Genomic DNA, 25818 nt, shown 5'->3' on the forward strand with positions numbered 1-25818 from the left:
ACATGCTCCACTATGTTCATAGCAGCCTTATTTATAATAGCCAGAAGCTGGAAAGAACCCAGATGTCCCTCAACAGAGGAATGGATACAGAAAATGTAGTACATTTACATAATGGAGTACTACTCAGCTATTAAAAACAATGAATTTATGAAATTCATGAATTCAAATGGATGCATCTGGAGGATATCATCCTGAGTGAGGTAACCCAATCACAAAAGAACACACATGGTATGCACTCACTTTTATGTAGATATTAGCCCAGAAACTTAGAATATCCAAGATACAATTTGCAAAACACATGAAACTCAAGAAGAAGGAAGACCAAAGTGTGGATACTTTGCTCCTTCTTAGAATGGGGAACAAAACACCCATGGAAGGAGTTACAGAGACAAAGGTCAGAGCTAAGATGGAAGGAAAGACCATCCAGAGACTGCCACACCTGGGGATCCATCCCATATTTGCATATGCCAGCAAGATTTTGCTGACAGGACCCTGACATAGCTTTCTCTTGTGAGGCTATGCCAATGCCTGGCAAATACAGAAGTGGATGCTCACAGTCATCTATTGGATGGAACACAGGGCCCCTAATGAAGCAGCTTGAGAAAGTACCCAAGGAGCTGAAGGGGTCTGCCAGCCTATAGGAGGAACAACGATATGAACTTACCAGTACCCCCCAGACCTGTGTATCTAGTTGCATATGTAGCAGAGGATGGCCTACTTGGCCATCAATGGGAGGAGAGGCCCTTGGTATTGTGAACATCATATGCCCCAGTACAGGGGAATGCCAGGGCCAGGAGGTGGGAGTGGGTGGGTTGGGGGGCAGGGCAAGGGGAGGGTATAGGGGGCTTTGGGGATAGCATTTGAAATGTAAATGAAGAAAATATCTAATAATAATAAGGCCCGCTTGCCATATAACCTAGAGAGGCTACTCAGGTATTTGTGAGAGAGAAAGGAAAATACATGTCCATAAAAACCTTGTTTACAAACGCTCATAGCAACACTATTCATAAGAGTCCCAAGTGGAAACCATCTAAGTCATCCATCAACTTATGGATAAACAAAACACAGCCCATCCAAATCACCATCACCATCATCATCATCGTCATCGTTGTCATCATCTGAAGTAAAAAGTAACAAACTGTAAAACTCATGTTTCATGACGGTGTACACACGAAAACACTGTCCTGAGTGAAATCAGTCTCCCAGAAAGGCCACATGGCTCCATCCAGGTAAAACTGAAAAAGTCAACTCAGAGCCAGAATGCATGGGAGGCGGCCACTCAGGGTGGGAACAGGCCTGGCAGGAGGCAGGCACTGTGGAACTTGAAACTGATGGAAGTGGTTCCACTGGACTAGACACAGGATTCCTAGTCTGTGCTTATCTTTTAAAACTTACCAACTGCATGTTTAAAGTGGTGTGCTTTATAGTATATAAATGATACTTCAAATTCTTTAAATCAACAGGAAAAAATTTTAATTACTAACTCATGCCAGGAATAAAATTACTGGTATTGTCATAAAGTTTAACAACATATTACTAAAAAGACTATTCGGTGTCTTGTACAGAGAAAAGAACTGTACAGAGGACAGACTGTAGATTAGCTATAGATAACGTGCTGGGAATTGAAAATCAGGATTTTATTTCTTGCTATGCAACTCATAACAAAAGTGTTTTTAAGTTACAAGTAGTTCAAATTTAAGCTATGGACAGGAAACAGACTTATTTAACCACCACACCTTACTATGTCTTTTAGGAACACAAGCAAATTTTCAAATTTCATTTTATATCACGGATGTTAAATTGTAGTGGGAGTTAAAATTTCCCTAACACAAAAGAAAAATAAAAGCAGGGATGAAAACACATTAATTTAGAGGGAGGGGAAGTGCCAGGAATTGAACCCACATGCTAGACAAACATTCTACACTTCCAGCCCCAAGTCACACTAATTTTATAGTCATGTATTTTATTTAACATTTACAGTACATAAGGTTCCATGGAATTCCAAGTATGGGAAACTTAAATAGCTCTATGGATAATGCTCAAAAACAACCTAACTGTCCATCCAGTGCAAGCCAACATAATGCACAGAATCCCATCACTCACAGTGAAGATCAGAAACCTACCTCTGAGCAAGCCCTCCTCCTCTCCTCAAGCCACAGAAAAATGTCACTAAAAGAGGTCTGTGTCACCCACTGTTGTGAAATAACACTGGAGAAATTCAACCTGAAGGAGACAGACTTATTCAAGCCATGGTACTCCATCCATGGCCAGCCAAGCATCATGACGGGGGGCATGCGGTACAACCAAGCTGCTCGCCTTCTGGCAACAAGAGAAGGTTATCAGGTCGGGGCAAGATACACCCTTCAAAGACATGTCTCCAGTAACTAACTTCCTCCAGCCAGTCTCCTCAGGCTTCTACTGCCTCCCAAGGACACCCTCAGCTGGAGGCCAGATCCTCAACCCATGAAACTGTGGGGGACATTCCAGACCCAAACTATAGCAAGATGCTAGGTTTTAACTCACTCCAAAGTGAATTAAAAGCAGGGATGTCAGCAGACGTGGACAAGGAGCAGAGGAAATGCTTAACTAACTCATGGCATCTGTCATCTGCATGTAAGGGCACTCATCTCTGCAGCCTCTCCTCACTGATGAAGCCAAGAGTCTCGACACCAAGGTAGAGTCTATGCTGGTTGGTTTGTTTGTTTTTAATCTACGAACAAGTGGACAGAGAAAACCGAGTCTACGTTAAAAGCAAAGCATCAGAAGAAATGGTGGTTTAAGAGATTCAACAGAGACCCAACGCCAACGGCAACCGTTATGCACATGGGGAGGACTGTTAATAAGGAATATCAAGCTGCATTCCTTCAACTGCTTCTTCTCATTACATCGACTCCTTGGCAAATGGGAAGGCTTTTCATTCATTAAAACAATCATTAACCATAAAACCACTTACAGAATAGATAATCAGATTTCAATTAAAACCTTTAATAGGGTTAAGACCCAATTTGCAGATGAAATAAAGCAACGCTTATGCTTCAAATAATATGGTTAAATAATAAATGAATTAAAAAGCTTGTTTTACATACTAAACATTTCTGAAGATATATTTTTGCACTTAACCTATATGCTTCCAGTTCTGTATTCTTCATGAAACTCTAATTTTCTGGTGATGTCACTAACAGTAGTATATTGATATCAAGGCAGAAAAATCAACTTAAGCTATTATAACTATGTATCTAGGCTTTACTCCTTGTTGAAAAAATATCCTGAGAAAAGTAACTGATGGGAGAGAGGGTTTATCTGGCTCACAATTCCAAGTTAGAGTCCACCACAGCAGGAAGCCAAGGGGACAGGAACTTGAAGCAATGAGTCATTCATAATCAAAGGCACAGCAGTCCACCAGTGCATGCATGCCTGCCTGTGCTCCAGCAGTCCACCAGTGCATGCATGCCTGCTCTAGGAGTCCACCAGTGCATGCATGCATGCCTGTGCTCCAGCAGTCTACCAGTGCATGCATGCCTGCCTTGCTCCAGCATTCCACCAGTGCATGCATGCCTGCTCTAGGAGTCCACCAGTGCATGCATGCATGCCTGTGCTCCAGCAGTCCACCAGTGCATGCATGCCTGCCTGTGCTCCAGCAGTCCACCAGTGCATGCATGCCTGCTCTAGTAGTCCACCAGTGCATGTATGCCTACTCGAGCTCTGTTCACTGCCACAGTGGGTGGGGCCTCTCACCTCAGTGAAGGTAAGCAAGATAAACCCCACACACCAACTTAACCTAGATAATCCTTCGTGAAGACTGCCTTCCAAGGCAATACCAACTGTGTCAGGTTGACAAACTACCACAATATGAAGATATAATCCTTGTTTATATGTCAAAACGAGCTTTGTTCTCACAGCTAGGTTAATATACGCAATGCATCAAACACTACTAACAGAAAAACTGTATTTAATATCTGAAAGTTCTTTATAATAAAAATGATACAAGTTCTGCCAAAAAATCAAAAGACTGACAGAAACTGCTCCATGCTACTTCTAAAATACTGAAAGCTGATTTAGTACAAAAAGAACTCCCTGTCTGAGGGCTCTTGAACAGGCTATACCTAAGAAAACACATTTTACTAGTCCTCAAGAAAGTCCACCCCAGAAGATTAAGAATGCATCTATATTCATCAGGCAGTTAAAGCATTCTGACTTGTTGGTTTTCAACATTAAGAACCGGTTATAAACCCGGGACAGGCTTCTATCATAGGAAATACAACCTCTCTCACAGTTTTACTAAGCAGAGCTCAGGTCCCAGGGCCACCAGAAGCACTGCATGGTGCACTCTAGGAGGTGGGTGTCTTCTGCAAGCCACTCACAAGCCACCTCGGTCCCGGTCCTGGAGGTTGGACCTGACTTCNCCTCCCTTTGTAGACCGTGGAGGCATCACTGCAGTCCCCACACAGCATCAAGCCTGNCGAAGGCCTGGGGTGACAAATGCTTGTGGACAGAGCGAGCACTGAGTGTAGGTCTCCATGACATTAGCTGCCGTGACCCGTCACAGAGGAATGGTCAGTGAGTGTGAACTCACTGTGCCTTGGCCAGCAGCAAGACAGATGGCAGAGGCATCAAGTCTCAGGCACCAACTTTACTTCTCTTGCTTTTTAAATTAATTTTTNAAAAAATACTGTCACAATGAACTTTTGTTGTTCAGACATTTGGCAAGTTTTCTACCATTTCCCTTCACACCTTTCCTAAAAAGGAATATTCTCTGTATTCCACACTGAGAAGGACTCACAGTCCAGAAAATAAAACATTTTTTCTTCCCTTAGAAGAATTTTAATGGACATTTTTATCCTCCACTACTGGCCAAATTGTCAGAGTTTATAAAAGTATATAAATAAAATTTTAAAGCCATAGTTTACTGTTTTTCTGAGAAAGTTAAGTGTTTCATTGAATCCAGTATACATGTAAATAAAGTATCTGCATAAAGCTACTTATATCTGGTTATACTATGAGGTGATTGCTATTCAAGTGCTGACTAAAACACACAAGCTCTCAGTGTGACCTAAGGCAGACAACTTGTTAGGTGGTCACTCTGGCAAGCTGGGAAAGACTGCCAGTCATTGCCCCTACTGCTATTGTCAAAATAGGCAGCTTTTCCTTGGCTCTCTAACTGAAATAACAACTAGCTATCGTAATATAGCCAGTTCTTCTCTCTCCAGTCTCTTCTTTAGAAGCCTGAGTCCAGATTCCATTCTATGCTGTCTCACCCACTTTCCCTAGCAGGATTGATCTAATTCGAGTGTCTGTTTAAGCAACAGAAACAGCCTCTCAAGTCAGCTGTCTAGCATCAGCCACACATACAGTGTTGGTGACACTGGAGGAGTGCTTTACAGGGGAACCATTTCTCAGCTGTGTTTTACAACAACAAAATGATGGGGGAAGGGGGAACCCCATTACCTGGGATGATATACAGTTTATGGAAGGAGAGTAATATGGGGTAAAGAGACTAGATCACTGGGGCACAGCAGGCTTTGTGTTTTGAGATTTCAAAGAGCTCTGCCTTTGAGCTGATTGCTAAGAAGCTGAAAGGTGAGCTCAATGAAATAGATAATGAAGGAAGCCAGTGTTCCGTTCCTCAGCTAACAATCTTAGCAAAGTTAATTAGTGCAGGGAATCCGAGCCCCTGCAACCAGGGCTACAACTACTGGGTAGAAGCCAGACCAATGTAGCACCTGCTCCAATTTATCAGCCTGGGCCACAGTTGGTTACTCTGTGTCAATAAACTCAACAAGCAAGAGTAGCAAGAAGCAGGGAGCCCAAAGCACTGGGCCTTCTCTACAAGGCTGATCCTCTCCCTCCACAGAGACCAGTGAGCAGAGTTAGAAGCTGCTTGGGTACCAACATGATCATCTTAAGAAGAGGTACTAAGCCTCAGCTCAGTGAAGCGACAGGGGCAACTGGGAAAAATTACTTTAAGAAAAAGAAATCACATTTGAAGGATGACTTTCAGAAAAGAAAAAAAAAAACCTCACTGGTTAGATGAAGGGCACAGCTGTGTGTGGTTACATGGGAAAAAAAAAAAAAAAAAAAACCAAACCATACTGTGTGTGGTTACATACAGGGCACAGCCCTGTGTGTAATGGTTTCATGAGAAGCATAGCTGTGTGTGCTGGTTGCATGAAGGGCACAGCTCTGTGCTTGTACATGCTTTTAGCCACCAAAGTACAATCTGTTCATGTTTTTAATTTGAGCAAAAAAGCCCTTCCTTTTTTGGTATGCAAAACAGCTTTTTAAGGATTAAAGGAAAAAAAAACCTGATTTATAAACCAGATGTGAACAACATCTTTTCAAGCTCCTGGTTGCTTTATGTTGTTTGTCACTATAACCTTCTCCCATGGGAGTTCTAGGGAACTGATGGTCACAATAGTAACAAACATGTTTGCCTGGAGGATTAGCTAGTTTTTCTGTTTGTCCAGTGTCATGGACCTTTGTGGTCTTTTTTACGCAATGAAGTATTTGGCAGTGTACCTGCACTGATGGGGACTCTTCCCCAATAATACTTTATATATACTTGTGTAGTGTTTCTCTTCATAATATACGTGACTTTGTATCATAAAGTTAGAAAAACCAACTAGAGGAAATTAGATTTGTTAAAAAGCAAATAATGTTATAGTTTTGATACAGGGATCATAGAAAAGCAATAGTTTTTAAAGTGTTAAAAACAAGAATACACACGATTGAAGGTAAGCAAACATGAGAAATCAAACAAAATCAAATAGAATTTTGACGGCAGGCACGGCGGGAAAACTGAAAAGGAACTCACTTCCCACAAAAACACAATACAACTAAGCAAAAGGCATCAGCCAGCGGGGACAGGGTGGGAAGCAAAGACCATGTACTACTAAACTACAATCCTTGGAACAAGAGAAACAAGAGGTGAGGCCCACAATGGGCCCAGCTTGCAGCCAAGCAGCATATTCCAAGCCACGGAACAAGAAAGTGAAATACAAACCACCCAGAATCCCAAAGCTCAAGAGGCAGAGAGCAGAGTTCCAGGTAAAGAAAACTCCTGGGAGATGCAGAAAAGGGAACCTGCCATGCATGCGGTGGCCGTGGCGCACGCCTTTAATCCCAGCACTCCAGAGGCAGAGGCAGGCGGATTTTTGAGTTCAAGGCCAGTCTGGTCTACAAAGTGAGTTCCAGGACAGCCAGAGCTACACAGAGAAACCCTGTCTCGAAAAACCAAACAGAAAGAAAGAAAAGGGAACCTAAGAAGAAAACCTGCAAAAAAGGTGAAAAATGGACCATGGTCTCAACGCTCACATCTGTTAAATTTGATGTCGAAACCTATTCACCAATGTGTCGGCACCAGAAAGGGAGCCTTAGGAAGACACTAGCTTTGGAGGATGATGGCCTCACGCAGTGATCAGACCTCGGAGACTCTTGCTCTTCAATCAAGAGGTGGCAAGACGACGACATTCTAACTGTAGACTAGGGAGCAGCCTTCCCCGGACACTGAATCCACAGCACTTGAATTTTAAGACTTCACAGCCTCCAGAATCCCAAGAGACAAACTTGTTGCTTATCAACCATGGCAGTTTTCCCTTTAGCATCTCCATGGACTAAAGGAGAGGAGCAGAACAGCAGGCTACAGAGTGCAGTCAGGAGGAGAAGACAGGCTGATACATGCCAACTCAATTTTTACAAGAGGTTTAAAAATAATAAATAAATAAAGTGGCACCCAGTGGCTGTCTGACTAAACTTAAGGACCATTCAACAGGAGAGAAATCATGTGTGGTACTGAAATCTGGCCAGCTTCTCAGAGCTAGTGAGGTCATGGACCTTAGAAAAGACACTCCTACCATCACTTTGAGACCAGGTAATCCTGAACAGTACATTCCAAATCGTATCCTTCCACCCACAGGTAAGTATAGCTACTGACAAGGCTAGGCTGATTCCATGACAGACTTCAAATTGGCAGATAAGGAGACTAGGCCTAAGAACTGGGCAAGTCCAGCAAGCCCAGGCAAGTCAATTACTATTAGAAAAAAACCCAGGCTCCAGCCTTCATGCCCCAATAATGGCTCCGGAATGCTTAGAGATACAGTAAGATAAAACTCATCTGCCCGGGATTCCAGGGGGCTTTACATCAAGCCTGTGAGCTCACTTGGTTGTCTCTCTATCTTGGATATGGGAGACCCCAGCATGCTGGACTTCTGCAGAATAAAACACTCTTTGCATTACGTACCACTTGAATCCGAGGTATCATTCTTCAGAGAACCATGGACCCTTGCACCACTGTCAAAGCAGCTCCTCTTTACAGCAAGTAGAAACCATCACAGAAAACCACAAGTGGATACAATCCAGAGATCAACAGATCATGGGGATCCCAGCCCGACAGATACATCTACATAACAACTCAGGGAACATTAAAGAAGAGGGAGCAGAAATAGTGTACGAATCATAACGACACAAAGCCTGCTGTGAAACAGTTTCTCCTAGAATTGGCTGCATAGACAAGATCTGAACAAAGGCAATATCAACGGACATGTTCATGGGGAAAAGTTCATAAGGTCTCACCATAAACAAAGAACCGTAGGCTCTTTGAGAGAAGGAGAATTAGCCCCTCTTGGGAATGCCCCTTAACTGTTGGCCAGTGCAGTGATCAACCTTGAAACCTACAAGTACATCATCAACAAAATGGGTCTGATGGGTTGTAATTATGTATATATATGTGTGTATGAGAGAGTGTGTGTCAGGCTACCATGTCCCCCTTGAGAGGGGATGGGGGGGCGGTGAGGAAAGAATGGGGAAAAGTGATACAATTCTATTTCAGCTAAAACATTAAATAAACAATGTATCAACAACAAAGAACAAAGTTGTAGTGATATGTAGAAAAATACCAACTAATTTAACATGTAACAAGTTCCACAAAGAGAATGTGATGCAGAAAAATATTTGAAGAAATGACAGACAACTTTCAATGCTGGGGGAAAAAAGGCAGAGATAATTATTTTTTTGTTTTGTTTTGTTTTGTTTTTCGAGACAGGGTTTCTCTGTGTAGCCCTGGCTGTCCTGGAACTCACTCTGTAGACCAGGCTGGCCTAGAACTCAGAAATCTGCCTGCCTCTGCCTCCCAGATGCTGGGATTAAAGGTGTGCGCCACCATGCCTGGCCTGAGATATTTTTAAAACATACATCAAGCTACATCATAGATAAAACAGTGATACCAAAGATAATGAGAACCACCTTCCTACAGCAATAGTGAAAGCCATTAGAGGTGTGGGAAGTAACGGCATAAGGACAGTCTTTTACCACACACAATGGAGGGCAGGGAAATGGTAAGTCACCCTTAGAGAAAGAAATCTAGCCAACTCAGAATTCGTAAACCAAAAGCAAATAAACCCCCAAGTCGGCTCCCTGTCCCTGTGTAGTACTGCATCACAAGAAATAGTGAAGGGAGCGCTCGAGCTGGGGAGAAGTGCACAGAGCAGAAGTCTCTAGGGAAGAGAATGACGAGCATATGTGCATGTTAATCTACAGAGAAAATCTATCCAACCTAAGAGCACCAAGGAGGGATGCACATGGGAAGGATGCACGCTGTGTCAGGTCCCCTTGACACAACGGCACATGTGTCTCGAGTGTTAAGGGTGCACAGAGAAAAGCTATACAGGAAATAAATACAACACTGAAGCATGTGCAGGCAACCCAAAATAAAATGGATAGGGAGCACAGAAGAAGCACAACCTATGGTAGTCAGTTGTAGGAAGGGCAACTTCAAAAACATAGACCTTTGGATGGCAAGATGGCTCCATGGGTAAAGGTGCTTGCCAGCAAGTCTGGTGACATGAATTTGATGTCCAGGACCCACAAATGGAAGGAAAAAACCAACTTCAAGTTGTCCTCTAACCATCATGCATGTGAATTGGCAAGCACGCGTGCACTCATGCTCACACACACACAAACACACACACGCACGCGCGTGTAAAGCTTGGGCTAGAGAGATGGCTCAGCAGCTAAGGCATGTAGTGCTCTTACAAATGATACAAATGCAATTCCTGGTATGCATAATTAGGTAGCCTGCAATTATGCAATCACCTATATCTCTAGCTCCAGGGGGTCTGACATCTTCTTCTGACTCCATTGTGATCATATGGTCACACCCTCACACAGACACACATGTGCACTTAACTGCAAGATAAAATTAGGAAGGTGCCGGATCGATGGCTCAGAAGTTATGAGCACTGGCTGCTCTACAGGACCTGCATTCTAACCTTGGCTCTCACATGGCTGCTCACAGCCATATTCCAGTCCTAGGAAATTCCTTCTTATGGCTTCCACAGTCATGACATTTGTGGGGTGCATAGACATACATGGAGGCAAAACACCCATGTACATAAAATTATAAATAAAGAGAAAAAAATAGAAAAGCCATAAGAGATCACCATTCTCCTATAACAACCAACACAGGTGGTTATGCCACATAATCATCGTTCCTAAAACCCATTGGCCCAGAGGTCACAATTATCTATCCTAAGCCAACTTTAATAAGGGACAAACCTACTTTAAAAGAAAAGAGATCCCCATTTGCTATGCCCTGACTGAAAGAAAGGGAGGAAAGGAATCTGTCCTAGACAAAAGCTAATGAGAAATCAGTTCAGCTATGCATGCACACACACACACGCACACGCACACGCACACGCACACGCACACGCACACGCACACGCACACGCACATATGCTGATGCAATTTTCCCAAGGTACTGGAGGCTTTCAGCTAGGGAAAACTTCGGGATGGAGATAATAAGAAAGCCAAGATAAATTTCTGGGAAGCAAGTATAGAGAAGCAAATAAGGCCACAGTGGGACACAGGAAGAACCCTCATGGGATAGGGGCCAGGGGCAGCTCTGGTGATGGAAATCTCTCAGCAATTGAAAAAGCCAGCCACCAGCGTGTAAAACAGGAAGCGGTCTCCTGCAAATCAAAGGAAAGGTTCTAAATAGCCTGTAAACACACAACAAGGTACTTGTCACTCTCAGGCAAGAGGAAAATACAAACTAAATTCAAAATAAAGGGACTATTTTTATACCCAGTAGCACTGCTAAAAATAAGCAGGAGAGGCAGAGAGGACCACACTAGGAGGCGGGGCCAGGAGCCTGCTCTGTACTGCCCAAGGGTGAGAACTGAGCTGGTCTCTCTGACGACTGCTAGGAAGTTCTATAAAGTTAAATGTACATTTGCCCCGTGAAGCAACAACTTTCATTCTTGAGATATTTTGCTCCAAAGAAACAAAAAAGGCATGTCCACAAAAAGCCTTGTTCCACTGGGTTTTCTTAGCTTTATCTGTATGAACTTCACCATTTTTAAGCCTATATGCTCACTAGGAGGAACTGGGTACTTACGCAATGGAATACTGCTTTGAAATAAAAGCAAGCACCGATGTATGCAAGAACATCTACTCAATGAACAGCAGGAATGCTACCCAAAACCATTTGCAATAGAAGAAGCCACATCCAGGGAGCATACTTGAGGACCAGAGAGGGTAGCAGTATAGAACCAGAAAGGACCACTCGGAGGGGAGGAGGGAGACAAGCACGGTGGGAGGCAGAGGGCGGGCAATAAGAACATATGATCTATATGAAAGAAATATCTCAAGCAAACCCGTGGCTAACGAAAAGACAAAAGTCACAGTGAAGTCTATTATTTTGTATAATTAATGTACAGTAATAGGGCCAATGATTTGGCTCAGCAGCTAAGAGTGGTTACTGCAGAAGCCTGGTGGCTGTTGTCTATCTCTGGAACACGCATAAAGGGTTAGGACAGAACCAACTTCAGAAAGCTGTCCCAACTTCCACACATGCGCCATGGCTCACCCCACAGCATACCCCACATACCCAAATTATCATATTCTCAATATCAAATATCATAAGAATAATGAAATATTTAAACATACTTCATTCATAGAAATATGCATATGTAGAATAATAATATGTTCATGATTTTAATTTACATGGCTTTATGACATCCCACTCACGCGAAGTCAGGTCAGTCATCAGGAGAGTTGCACAGTTCCTTCCCATGCCGTCCCCTATCTGTCTACTCTTCTCTATATCCCGTGCAGTATTATTACAGCCAAGTGGGACCAAAAAGACAGCATACAGAGGAGCAGCAGGCATATTATAGAAGGTCAAGAGGTGACAGAAAACGCCCCAGGTCAAACGGGGACCTGCTAGCAATGCTATGACTAATGCTATGACTGACTTCCCAACCACTAACAGGACAGTATGGTGTGCAACAGGCTCCGGAGCTGAGCGACACGATCAGTGTGTCACACAAGCAGTCTGAGCCTTGGAGGCACAGGCACTGTGCAGCAGTTGGCTGCAGCTCACACACACCACCCAGCTAGAACTAGCTCAAGTAGAAAGCCTACGACCCTCAAGAACAGAGCCAGGAGGCGGGATACTGAAGGAGGGCAGGATGCCTCAACCTCCTGGATGCTTAATGTCCACTTTTCTTTTACTCTAACACGTCTGACCTAGCATCTGAGAAGGTATCACAGTACAGTGTAATAATCCAGAAAATGAGGCAGATCAGCTTTCACAATCCCTCACGCACACCCCACCCTGTCTCTTCCAAACGTCCTAGGAAAGCATTGCTCCTGCTTCTGTCAGCCACCCGCAACTGGAACAGTGGAATGCCGAGAGAAGGCAGACACATAGCAGACAACAGCAGGACTCTGCAATCCAACAGAGGAAGAACGAGTTTTAGAACCACCTTCTAGTCATCTTCTAAGTCATGTTAAGTTTCAGACACTGATACAGCACTGAGCCTCACAGCAATCTGGACATGCAGAGTCCAACTCTGTACACTCTTCAGAGCAGTTCTCGAGAGCTCGGGCTACCCTTATGGCCTTTTATATGTGTCCTGTGCTAATTTATATCCTGAATACTTTTTCTCAATTAGTGGCTATGACATTGTTTTCAAAGGTATTTCAAGGACACACGCGTGCGCGCATATACACACACACACACACACACACATGCATGCACGCACATGGCAGCCCATATGCAAACACATACCAGACAGACAAACCACCACAGTAAAATGGGAAGCCTTTTGAGGGAATATAGCATAAAAATCAGCTACACAACAGGATGGAGTGTCTATGTAGAAGGGGCTACCAACACATATCAGCCAGTGTCTACAGATGAAGAGCAACAACAGGAGAGACTCCCCCATTTCTTTGCTTCATACTATATCTCAAAACACAGCCCAACATCAGGGAGATGTTTAGACTTGTTCCCAACACAATCCAATATTTGAAACAACCTCCCAATGAGGTGTATGCACGTGAGGCAAGGAAGTAGGAGGCCTGTCCAGAACTATACAGAGTGCCTAGGAAGACGACCAACTACTCTTGGCCAGACGTGGTGGCACAGACCTGTCTTCTTAGTACTCGGGAGGCAGAGACAGGTAGAGCTGTGGGAGTTCCAGGACACCCAGGGCTACACTGTGAGTGAGATCCTATCTCAAAACAAAACGAAACAACCTACTCATGGTTCACCTAAAAGCTCTTATTCAAAACATCCAGTTGTGCTGTAGAATAAGATATCACTCAAAACAAGGACAGCCAAGTGCATAGGACAGAAACAAAGCTGGGAAACTAAAAAAAAAAAAAAAAAAAAAAAAGCATGCCTGAATTCCTGCGGAACAGAAGTGTAGATAAAACAAGTTATATGAAAGCAGTCAGGAAATAAATACCTTCAGTGGTTAGTAAGAGGCAGTCGAATGATGTTAGAAAAACACCATTAACTTCTGGGAATGCACCGGACGGAAATGACCACATTCCACCACAAAATGTGATACACAGCAAAGAACAAAGAGCAGAACAGCCATATGGAGCAGAAGTGCTGTGTCCTTGTATGTATATAAGCAGGGTTTGCAAGCATTCGATTCATGCATTTCATTCTTTTGTTTGAATTTTGAGACAGGGTCTCTTGTATCTTAGGCTGGCCTTGAACCCACCAAGGAGCTGAGGCCAACCTTGAACTTCTGATCTTCCTGTATTACCATATCTGGTTTATACAGTGCTGGAGGCTAAATCCAGGGCTTCATACATGCTCGGCAAGCACTCTAGCAACTGAACTACATTCCCAGCACCCTATTACACATGTGTTAGCATCAAACACGAAAACTTCTATCCCTGTTGCGACATTTTCTGGGCAGTCTTCAAAAGAGCATCTAACTCTCTGGCTATTTAAACAGAAAACTTGAAAGTTGGAATGATCAAACACTGCAAAAAAAATGATAAACCCTGAAAATAATGTTCTTCACTAACCTGAAAGTTTCTGCATTGAATATAGTTGGAAGCAGTATGAGGTTAAATATTATTTAAGTTTTTAATTAATGCTATTTTTACAAAAAGACACTTTAAGCGTCCAAATTTACTCACATTCTTTGATGTGAAATTCAGAGCCAACAGCTCTTCACACAAACACCTTACCCAGCATTGAGAAGAGTGATGAGCGGACACTCATCAAAATGCACCCCGCAGTGGCCCCAAAACACACACACTATCCTCTTATATTTACACCGGGTTCTCAGAACGCTTGGTCAGGTTTCACCTACAGTCCTTTGTTTCATCCTTAAACAGATACTTGTAAATACATTCAAACACCAGCTGCTGGTGTGTAGGGTACTAAAAACAGATTCCGGACACACAAGGAACTATACAGTCAGGGATTACCTGGAGGTAGGAATTGTAGCTGGTTATTAGCTAATCGAAGATGACGCAACGCTCTCAGGCGACCAATTTCTGGGCAAACGATCTCTAAGGCATTGTCACTGAGATCCAGACACTGGAGTTTCACAAGGGACCCGATGGCTGCAGGGAGAAAAGCAAGGGAGAGGCAGAATGAGTGTGACTCAGTGTTCCTAGGTGAACGCTTCGCTCTTGACTCTGTCTTTCACTCACAGGACTTGAAAATGAAGTTATTAAAGTGGAAAGTATCTCTTGAGATAAAATTAACTTAAGAACAAGTAAAAACATTAAAGCAATGGGGGAATGTGCGACTAAATAAAGAATTTGAAGATGAACCCAGCTGGGGTGGTCCTGGGAGGCTGAGGCAGGAGAGTAGTTTGAAGCCAGCAGGGAGACACAGGAGCCCATCTCAGATGGCATCACTAAGAGCAGGGCCTGGGAAGTGGCTCAGCTGCTTAAGTGCTTGTCTTGCCAGCAAGGAAACCTGAGCCCAGACCCCAGAACCCCAGGTTTAAAAAGCTCCGCAGCACATGCCTGCAACCAGAGCTGGGGACGCAGAGAGGGTCCAGGTTGACCCTGCTTGGTGAGTACCAGACCAGGGGAGATTTCCCTCAAAAAAAAAAAAAAAGGCATCTGAGGAACAAGTTACAAAGTGGTCCTCTGCTACCCTCTTGCCACACACTCCCTCCCACAACACCCGCCTTAAGAATTTTAAAGAATCTATTCTTTTATATGTAAGTAAATTCTTAGTTAATTGCACTAGGTACTTAGTTTACTACTTCCCAACAGCAGTTTGTCTAGGAATTTTCCTGGCCACGCATTGTCTTACTAGATGTCTCCATTTAATCTTTCTTAACTGGACTTACATTTTAAAGCAAATAAACTGAAAGTCCTTTAAATTAAAATTCCCTAACTCACCAACCAAAATAAGTTTAAGGAGCTAGAGATGAAGAGACAGGGTCCGGGGCTCATCAAATTTTCATAAAGCAAAATATAAATGACACTGTTTTCAAACTAAGAATTATAAGTATGCTTACCTTCTGGAACCACAACTATGTTATTTGAGTGAAGGTACCTGTGACAAAAGGAGGGGAAAGTTGCTGTCGTTATTCAGTATTGTCAGATAACCAGCTAATACAAGCTGTTTGAAAACTTATCAAATATAAGCAAAACTTCCAAAACACACAGACATAACAGCTAATACTTTGAGAGTAATATGCTAAATCACAAATACTAAATATATCTTCTGATTTAGTCATTTTAAAATTATTAATATAAAAAAATCATAAGGTATTTTTTTTAAGATTTATTTATTTATTATACGTAAGTACACTGTAGCTGTCTTCAGACACTCCAGAAGAGGGAGTCAGATCTCCTTACGGATGGTTGTGAGCCACCACGTGGTTGCTGGGATTTGAACTCCTGACCTTCGGAAGAGCAGTCGGGTGCTCTTACCCACTGAGCCATCTCACCAGCCCCAATCATAAGGTATTTAACCTCATTAAAAAATTACTAGTTCTATAGGCTGGAGAGACGGCTCAGAGGTTACTCCAGAGGTTTCCTGTTCAATTCTCAGCAACACCATGTGATGTTTTATAGCCACCTTTAATTAGATGTAGGGCCCTCTTTTGGTGTGCAGGCATACATGTAGGCAGAACACACTATATATAGTAAATAAATAAATCTTTTTAAAAATTACTAGTACATCTAGTTCATTAAATTACTTAGGTTTTCAGAAATATATTTACTGTGTAAAGAAAAATCAATACCTATTGTGTAAAAGGAGATATCAGTTTTAGTTTCTCCACAGTAAAAGTGGACTGAAGACAATTCTAACTGGCTCAGCTAGCCATTAAGAGAGAGCACTTGTTCTTACAGGGTCCCAGCACCCACTTGGTGCCTCCTAACGTCTATAATCCCACTCCAGAAAACAAGCACCCTTTTCTTCACGACACAGGCCCTAGGTGTGCATATGGCACATACATGCTTGCAGGGAAAACACTCAAAGTCATCTTTAAAACAAAACAAACAGAAAACTCTTCAAGATGTCTCTAGTTGGCATGCTTACTGCAACCCAAGAATAGAGATTAAATGTTCACTAACGTCTCCGCAGAAATACTCAGATGCCAAGACACAGAAATCTGACTTCTCAGCAGCAGAAGTCTTCTTTAAAAAGACCTACAAGTCCAGGCTTGTCTAAGTCATCAACACTTTCCCACTGAAGCATCTCTGGCACACTCTGGTGGGGACTCCAGGTACCATCTGAAACTATATATATTCAGAGCTACATGCTGTGACTGGCAGAGACCGTACAGTAAAAATAAAATCAGTAATAAAACTGATTTTCTTGTGAGGTAGGACAACTCGATTTTAGAACACTTGATTTCAAACCAGCCAATTTATTGTAGGTAAAAAAAATAAATCCCCAAAGTATTTTAAGTATTCCCTCTCCTTCCTTGCATGTTCCATGACCACTGGCTGACAGAGGAGATACCTGAGCCTAGAGTGTCTGCTCTTCTTGACAGTCAATCGAGCAACAAAGCCTTTACTTTTGGCAAAAGCTGCAGTCATAGGACTGGCTTCTGTGTTTGCCTTCACTTGATAATCATGTGACACAATTTAACCAAGTGTGCACTCTAAAACAGACCTCATTCTTCACTCGGAGTATATGAATTGATTACACATTTTGAACTCAATACTTTGGAAACATTCTTGATCAAGGTCATTTGTGCCAAAAGACTGTAAATCAATGTGCAGGTACACTCACTACAGTATGTAAATATGTATTTATTGTACAGAAAAAAAAACAGATGCTATCACATAAAATTAGAAACAGATCTGAGTTTTAAAAACTACTTCAATAAAATACTTGTCTGGAGTTTTACCTATGAAAATGTCCAAGTCAAAATATGTACTAGAGTACCCACTATTACGACTGAAACTTAACAACACATTTTAATACACTAATGTGTCTATATTAAAATAAAGATGCTATATACCACTACAGTGTTCCTGATCCTAACTACACATTGGAACTATCAGGGTCTCCAAAAGATCATCCATTTGTGCACTAAGTACAATGCAATCCCAACTCCACAAATCATTTTAGGAGACAACAAACTGAGAGTCCACATGGAACAGGCAGCAAGCCCTTCCTTAGTAACTGGGTGACAGACAGGTCCCCAGAGCACCCCACTGCCTTTATTGAACCTTCATAGTCACATACAGTCACAAAAGAGCATGATGGCCCGTGTCTGGGGGACTAGCAGGCAGATGTATGGAGCTAGTTTTCATCATATTTTGCTGAAATACGGCCAGAAATCAAATTCATACTAGTACACATACCACTTAAGGGTACAGTCACTTTGGCAAATGGCTTGGTCTTTTTGTCTTATTTTATAATCAACTGAAACCAATTTTTACTCAATATGTTAACATCAATTTTGTAGTGTTGACAAATGTCCCATGGAACTCATGTTAACCGCAGGGGAAACTGGGTGAGGAGTGTAACAGAACAGCCTGTGCTATCTTTACAACCTCCCTGTAACCATGAGACATACACTATGGTGAAAAGCGATCTTCTTAACTGAAGGAACAGAACTTCCACTTCTAGACATGAGTAACAAGGACCAGACTGACCTGCCTGCTATAAACAAGGGAAAGCCAGATGGGATCTATGAAACAACTATTTTCAGACAGTGACAACAGGTGACAAAAAAAAAAAAAAAAAGAACTAGCAAGGCAAGTAGGGAGATTCTGAACTATGGAATAGGAAGAGAATTCCTAGGTTATGGAGCCTCTATCAGGACTGAAGCAGTTAGCAGCCAAGGGGAAAGACTTCAGGAAACAATGGAACCACTCCCCGACTCCCCACCCCTGAAAAACAGCTCCAGTGACTTAAAAGATCCCATAACCCTTTGCTAAATTCAATAAAATGCACATGTATAAGAGAAACAGGGTAAAACAAAAACAAACAAACAACAACCAGGCAAACAACCAAAACAGGAGAAAAGCTATCGGCTGAACAGCACACAAAGCTCTCTGGACTGAGAGGCATACATTCCAGTGCACTGCCAAGCCCTGCCCTTACCCAGGCCAACCAGAGAAAGCCTAGACAGCCGAGGCCTTTGCAAGAGAGCTAACCTATCCTTAGATATGAGATTGCTCCTAGTCTAAGCAAACCATGTAAGAACCAAACACAAAGGCCAGCAAACACAGCAAAAACAAAAAAGAAAATAAAATACATTACTATGGAAGGTTTATAAAACTCACCATCCAAGTGAGGAAAACAACCCCAAACTGGAAGAAAAAAAAATCAATACAAATAAACCCACTAAGCAAATGATTAACAAATAAGGACATTTAAATAATTATAGTGACCACAGTCAGGAAGCTAGATGAAAATTATGAACATTGTAAGAACTATAAAATTTTAAGAAAATGAAATGTCTAGAGATCAAAGATACCTATATATAAAATGAGAATATATGATATATAAAATCACTGGATGAAATTAACATAGTAACTGACCTCAAGGGCAGAAAAATAGTTTATCAAAACTGAAGCACAACACAAAAGACACTGAAAAAGAGCTGTCCTGCCCATTATGGGATGCACCTGACAGTCTGATGAGCAGGCAAGAGTCTCACAGGTCAGGGTCAAAGACCAAGCAGAGGGATAAAAACATGTGCCGCACCAATGTCTGGAGTTACTCAAAGAAGAAAATAAACCCCAGAAGCTCAGAACACTCAAAGAAAACAAGAGGATGGAGTTCAAGTTCCTACAGAGTGGAGTGAAAAGCCGGAGGCTCCTGGGGCTGAGCAGAGCTCCACAGAAGGCAGAGTTACTTACTCAGCACACAGAGCCCTGAGGACCACCCCAGAACCACCACCACAAAAATTAATTAATTTTGTTTTAAAAGGAAACTCCTCAGACTAGACCAAGAGAACAAAAAAGTCCATCTTACATACAAAGAAATAAATAGGAGAGCAAGAGACGTGTCCTGATGAACTGGAAGCCAGAGGGAATGAATGCTTCCAAATGCCCAAAGACAGACATACTAACAACCAAGATCCCTAATCCTGGGACTACGACAACAAAAGCATGACTTCAGGGAAGGAAAAGAAAACCACTGAGTCTCAGGCTTCTCCACTTGAGATGAAAGCATCAGACAGAAGAGCACAACTGATGCACTAGAGTGCATCAAAGCAGACAACGTTGCTATGCAAAAGAACAGAAGAAGGATGAAGAGATGAGCTGTGTCCTAGAAGACAGTATGAGTAACACCAGGGAAGAAGACTGTTTATAGACTACATCGGGAACCATTAAAACCTACACATAAGAACTGACGCAAGACACAGATGACAGACAGGGGCATGAAGAGGTTCAGCATCACCAGCCATTAGACAAGGGAAGCCCCACCGATAGAGACCATGCTCACATCAGAATGGCCGTGATGAGAAACAGTGACAACAGAAGGAAGCACTGCTGGGTGAGAGGGCTCATCTTCATAGTCAATTTCACCTGACTAAGACCCCCCTAGAGACTGCAGCATGCCTCTGGATGTGACTCTGAGGGCATTTTCAATGAGAATGAACTGCAAAGAAAGACATGCTTTGAATGAGTGGAGTCATCTCATGGGCTGGGGCTGGACAAAGGCAGTCATCTGATTAAAGGTCTCATCTCCCTTTCTCTGCCTCCTGCCTGCACTGCATGAGAGCTGCCTCTACTAGCTCCAGTGAAGAGTTAGCCTTCCCACCTTCCCAGCTGCTCACTGAAATCCCTCTAAAACTGGGAACCAAAATAAGTCTCTAATCCCCTCAGTCAGTGGTTCTCAAGTGTGGGTCACGAACCCTTTGACAAACTGCCAAAATATCTACATTACAAATTAGTATTTGGCAAATCTCCAAATAATATTTACACTATGATTCATTTACAGTAGCAAAATTACAGTTGTAAAGTAGTAACAAAAATAAATTTATGATGGAGGTCACCACACCATGAGGAACTGCACTAAAGGGTCGCACCAGCATTGGGAGGGTTGAGAACTGTGCAGTAAGTTGTTCCTGTCAGGCACTCTGACAGCAGCATCAACAGTGACTATTAAGTGACTGTGCATGGTGGTACGTGCCTGTAATCTCAACACTCGGCAGGTAGAGGCAGGAGGGTTAGGAGTTTAAGGTCATTCCTGCCTACAGAGCAAGTCTGAGGCCAAGCTAGGCTCTGATGAGTTCCTATTGCAGGAGAGAATTAAAATACACCAAGGAAGTGTAAATGATAAAGAATCTCTTTTTCCATAAGATCACTGAGAACACTGTAAAACATTCTCAAAAGCAGTGTACGTGAAGCTATGCAAACCAGCCCAAGGCCTGTAGTGATAAGGGAAGATCTCTAAGGAACTCTGGTGACTGTTGGATGGTAGGCCGTGAGCTCTGCTGGTTTTTTCATGTGTGCTAGTCCCATATCCCACTGCCTGGCTCTTCAGAATTAAGAGAAGCCAAGGGTTCACAAGCAAACAAAAGCAGTAGCCTGGATGAAAGTGGGCGAGAAAGAAGGCTTTCCAAGCCACACTGCCTAACAATTACTGTCCACTTGGCCTCAGAGATGCATCAAAGACTTGACCAGCAAAGCGCTTGCTCACTCGCTCACTCTCTCCCCCTCCACACACACACATACACACACACAAGATAGACAAGGTTAAGTTCAACATTCCTAGTGTAAACTTTCAAAAAAGAAAGAGAAAGAAAAAAAAAAAAAACTATCTCCAGTGCTAAACTGAAACAAATTACAACCATTTAATTTCACGATTTTGTTAGGCAGTAGAAAACAACTATAACAAATAATACACAGACCATGAAGGCGTTGGCAATCCAGCAGACCACTAGCACATGTGGGATGTATGCAAGTTCAGAGCTGGGAGAATGAGCAACTTAAGATCTGAGAAGGCCTTTGCCTCTCACACCTGCTGCGTTCAAGTCCTACATAGGCAAGAAGTGAAGGCTAAAGCAGTCATGTGGCTGACAATGGAGGGGCCAAGGTGTGTCTCAACACCTACACAGAAACTCAGGCTAGGAGACTGAGTAAGCAGTTACAGAAAGTCTGTCTGACCATGAGCTGACCACTAACAGTCTAGGATAAGTCTGCACACAGCAAGTCTAGAGAAGCTGATCAGTGGTCAGCTCAGCATTAGCCAGGGACCACTACCAAACTCAGCAAATATTTCTTAGGATAGAAAGGACAAGATAAAAAAAAAAAAATGAAAGGCCAGGAAAACTCTTCCCAACTCATTCTGAAGCTAATAATACTAGGATACCAAGTAAAGTCAAAATAAAATAAATATCACAAGACTACAGAGAAATATCCCTTTAAAAAAACAGCTGTAAAATTCCACTACCTAACCCCCAGAACATATTAAAATAATTATATCCTATGACCAAATATTAGCTCTCCTAGCATTATAATATTAGTTCAGTGTACAAGTATTGATAAGTATAATCTACATATTAGTAAAATAAAAGACAAAACAGGGAGAAAAAAAGGAGAGGCCCTTTGAAGTTAAAAAGACAAAACTCTGCAGACAAGAAGAGGAAGAGAACTTTCCCAGGCCTAAGTATTCAGTACTTAGAGAGGCCTAAGCTCCCATACTTAGTGGGAAGACTGAACAAAAGAACACAATGAAACCTTCATGTCCTCGTGACTTCTCTTTCACATTCTATGTTGAGTGAGCTAGGGCACTTCATTAAGATAAATGAATGAACGGATGAATGAAAATAAGCTAATGATTAAGTAAGTGGAATACAAAAATGGGATTGTAGAGCTACTCTTATTGTGGCTAACATCATCTTGTATATGAAGAAATGAACCTTGGTGGCAGTCAACAGTCCTCCAGTGGATCTGAGGGTCCGTTCACTAAGAGGGAAATCAGACAGACAGCACTGAATGGACTGCGTCCTGGCGTGGAAGTGGCAGCTACCTGTGACGTTCCCCTGTCACTCGGCACACACTACACAGGCAGGAGGAAGGAAGAGGAAACCCAGCGGCAGTGTTGAGTGTGGTTACATTTTGGTGACAGGTTGAGGGTGTTCCCTGAGCTATGATTTTATCGTTGGTTACTTTGAAGAGTTTCAGAATGAAAAGATGGGGCAAATGACAATGACCGAGACTCAGTGTAAAGATGGATGCAGGATGCCTTTATCTCCCCAACACTCAGACAAAATAACGTAGAGCAACGTACAGGAAGGAGTAAACACCTTTCTGAGATGAAATTAAGAACAGCTTCTATACAATGAAATTAGTACAGAAAAATATATGCTATCTAATTTTATCTTCCAGGAAGGCAGATTCAACACAAATACATGAATCATTATGTCTCAGTGATTATTCTACTGCTATGAAGATAACACCATGACACACGACCCTCAATAAGGCCCCAACTTCTGATCCTTCTCATCTTTTCAAATAGTGACACTCCCTGGTGGCTAGGCATTCAAATGTGTGAGCTTATAGTAGCCATTCTTACTCAAAAGACCACACATTAAAAACCAAAAGTGGCCAGGCTGCGTGTGGCAGTGCTGGCCCACGTCTCTAATCCCAGCACTGAGGAGGCAGAAGCAGGCAGATCTCTGAGTTTGAGGCCATCCTGATCTACAGAGTGAGTTCCAGGACAGCCAGGCTACACAGAGAAACCATAACTCAAACAAAACAAAACAAAAAGGGAAGCTAAGAGATGTTTTTGGTGGTAAAAGTGCTTGCTCTGCAAGCATAAGGACCAGAATTTTGATACCCAGAACCCACATAAAACAGAGAGCTTTGTGTGTCTGTAACCTCAGCACTGGAGGGCAAGGACAGAAAGATCCTGAGAGCTTGCTGGCCAGCCAGCCAGTCAGCAGAGCACAGGTTCAGTGGCAGGCCTTGTTTCAAGACAGTAAGGTGAGCATGCACGCGTAGTGGCTTGTGTTCTCATGCTAACTGTGTTACCTAAAAACCTGTGTGCAGTGTTCTGCACTAGGCTAAGGGATGCTCACCCCAGTTGGCTCTGATTGGAAAATAAAGTTGCTAGCATCCAATGGCTGTGCAGGGAGATGCAAGGGAGGGAAAAGGAAGTCCAGCATGACAGGGGTGTAGGACGGACCACGATGTGAAGGAGCAGGAGGGTGAGATGGCCGAAATGTAGGTGCAAGGGGAAAGCAGACCCAGAAAGAAACAGGACAGCAAAGATAAAATATAGATGTAGAAAGTGTTCATTCAGGAATCCTGGAGGAAGTATGTGCTAGCTGTGGGGAGGTTTGGAAGTGCCCAGCCATTGAGCTACACAAGGCACATTAAAATATAAAAGTTGCTTTGTGTGTGTGTGTGTGTGTGTATCTTTCATTTGTGAATCCAGAGCTCTTGGGTGGGTGCAGAGCCGCAGAGGAACTCACAGGGAGCATAGAGGACTTTTAGATTATCTACCGCTACAGACAGATGTGCACACTCAGACAAAACATAAACACAATTGACAAAAGCACGGAGGGGTCCCGAGATGTATCTCAGTGGGGAAGCACTGCCCTCCCTATCATGCACACAGAAGGCGCACAGCACCTCAAGAAAACAGAAACAAAAAGGTAAGTTTTGTAGCAGAATGAAGGTAACCTTTCAAAGTACTGACACTACCGAGACATGGAGGAAAGGCCCAGGCCTTCCAGCACCACTGCGCCCTCAGGGAGCCTACATCCAGTTTGACACAGGAATAACAAGGGTAGGATTTTCCCAGGAGCATGCACTTCCCAGAAGAGCATCTTCATGGTCTGAGCTGAGCTATGTCAGCATCTTAAAGGCTCTCACACACCTTGCAGGGGTTAGCAAAGTCTCCCATCTACCCAGAGCAGCAGCATGACAACCACACCCAAACGTTACCACAGATGAATATATTAAAATTACATGTCCCACTATTCCAAATCACTTCAAGTTCCCATTCTTAGTTTTTAAAAAAATGAATAAACACACTCACAGTTCCACAAGGTTTGGAAGCTTCTGAGCAAGGTTTTCTGGCTGAAAATCAAAAACTCAGAATTAAATTTTATCTTTAAAAAGTATTAACATTTTTAATTCCCTTAAGTATAACAGAATATCTTCTTGGGATATAAATTTTGAGAATGTGAAAATAATAACTTAGCATGTTTGGGATTCATTCTTACACTAATCACAAGGCACTTAGTATAGTCAAACAGTTAAAATCAGCATCCCTTATCACATTTGTCCTCAACCTGCCCCATGCTGCCACCCTTTAATACAGCTCCTCATGTTGTGGTGACCCCAACCAGTACATTATTTCTGTTGCTACTTCATAACTGATTTTGCTACTGTTATGAATCATAACATAAATATCTGTTTGTCAACAGTCTCAGGTAACACCCCACCCCACCCGGAAAAGGTCGTTCAACCTACAAAGGGTTGCTACCTACAGGCTGAGAACTGCTGCCTTAGAGAAACCAGGCACCTCTCAGGGCACATAAGGAAGAAGGCCACCGACAAGAGGTTGAGGGGCCAAAGAGGCAACTGTGGATAAAAAATGCCAGGGTCTGCCAACAGCCTACACAGAGAGAAGGGCCCGCAAGACTCTACAATCCCCCAAAGGGGAACCTACCCTGATGAGCGCACCCTAATTTTGGATGCTTGCCTCCCAAGTGTGAGCAAGGCACTGCTATTAGGACTGCTTAGTTATGGTGGCCTCACAGTTACAGCCCTCAATCCCCAGCTCCCCCACCCCTGCTGCTAAAGAAAGGCAGATCTCGGAGACAAAGAAGGTTGAGAATGAAGAGAAAAGGACTGTGATCCAACAGTTTTAAGCCTGAGGGTAGCATCTTAGAGGAGATGGCAGACTGATGAAATAGATGAAATATGCTGGAGTAGGGGTGGCGTCCTTTTCCAAAGAACAACTTCTACAATTCTATTCACCGCTTGAAAAGAGTGCGGTGAAAGGAGGGCTGTTCCTGTAAATAACTGTATATAACTACAGACATGGCTCAGATGTGTAAGCACATGAAGACGGACACTATAAAAACAGAAAGAATGGGGTTTTCATTCCACATC

The 25818-nt window shown here is 42.8% G+C and overlaps 1 protein-coding gene across 3 annotated transcripts in view; it reads right to left on the reverse strand.

Annotated features, from left to right (window-relative positions):
- Positions 1 to 25818, reverse strand: part of Lrrc28 (leucine rich repeat containing 28) — a 130979-nt gene that overhangs the window by 88836 nt on the left and 16325 nt on the right. For all 3 annotated transcript variants that reach the window (XM_021168029.2, XM_021168028.2, XM_029479173.1), the window contains exons 3-5: positions 24737 to 24777; positions 15786 to 15823; positions 14734 to 14871 (exon numbers count right to left, since the gene is read on the reverse strand). In XM_021168029.2, the coding sequence (XP_021023688.1) occupies positions 14734 to 14871; positions 15786 to 15823; positions 24737 to 24777 (217 nt within the window). The remainder of the gene's footprint in view (positions 1 to 14733; positions 14872 to 15785; positions 15824 to 24736; positions 24778 to 25818) is intronic.

This window comes from Mus caroli, chromosome 7 (assembly GCF_900094665.2).
Source record: "Mus caroli chromosome 7, CAROLI_EIJ_v1.1, whole genome shotgun sequence".
NCBI classification, from domain to species: Eukaryota; Metazoa; Chordata; class Mammalia; order Rodentia; family Muridae; genus Mus; species Mus caroli.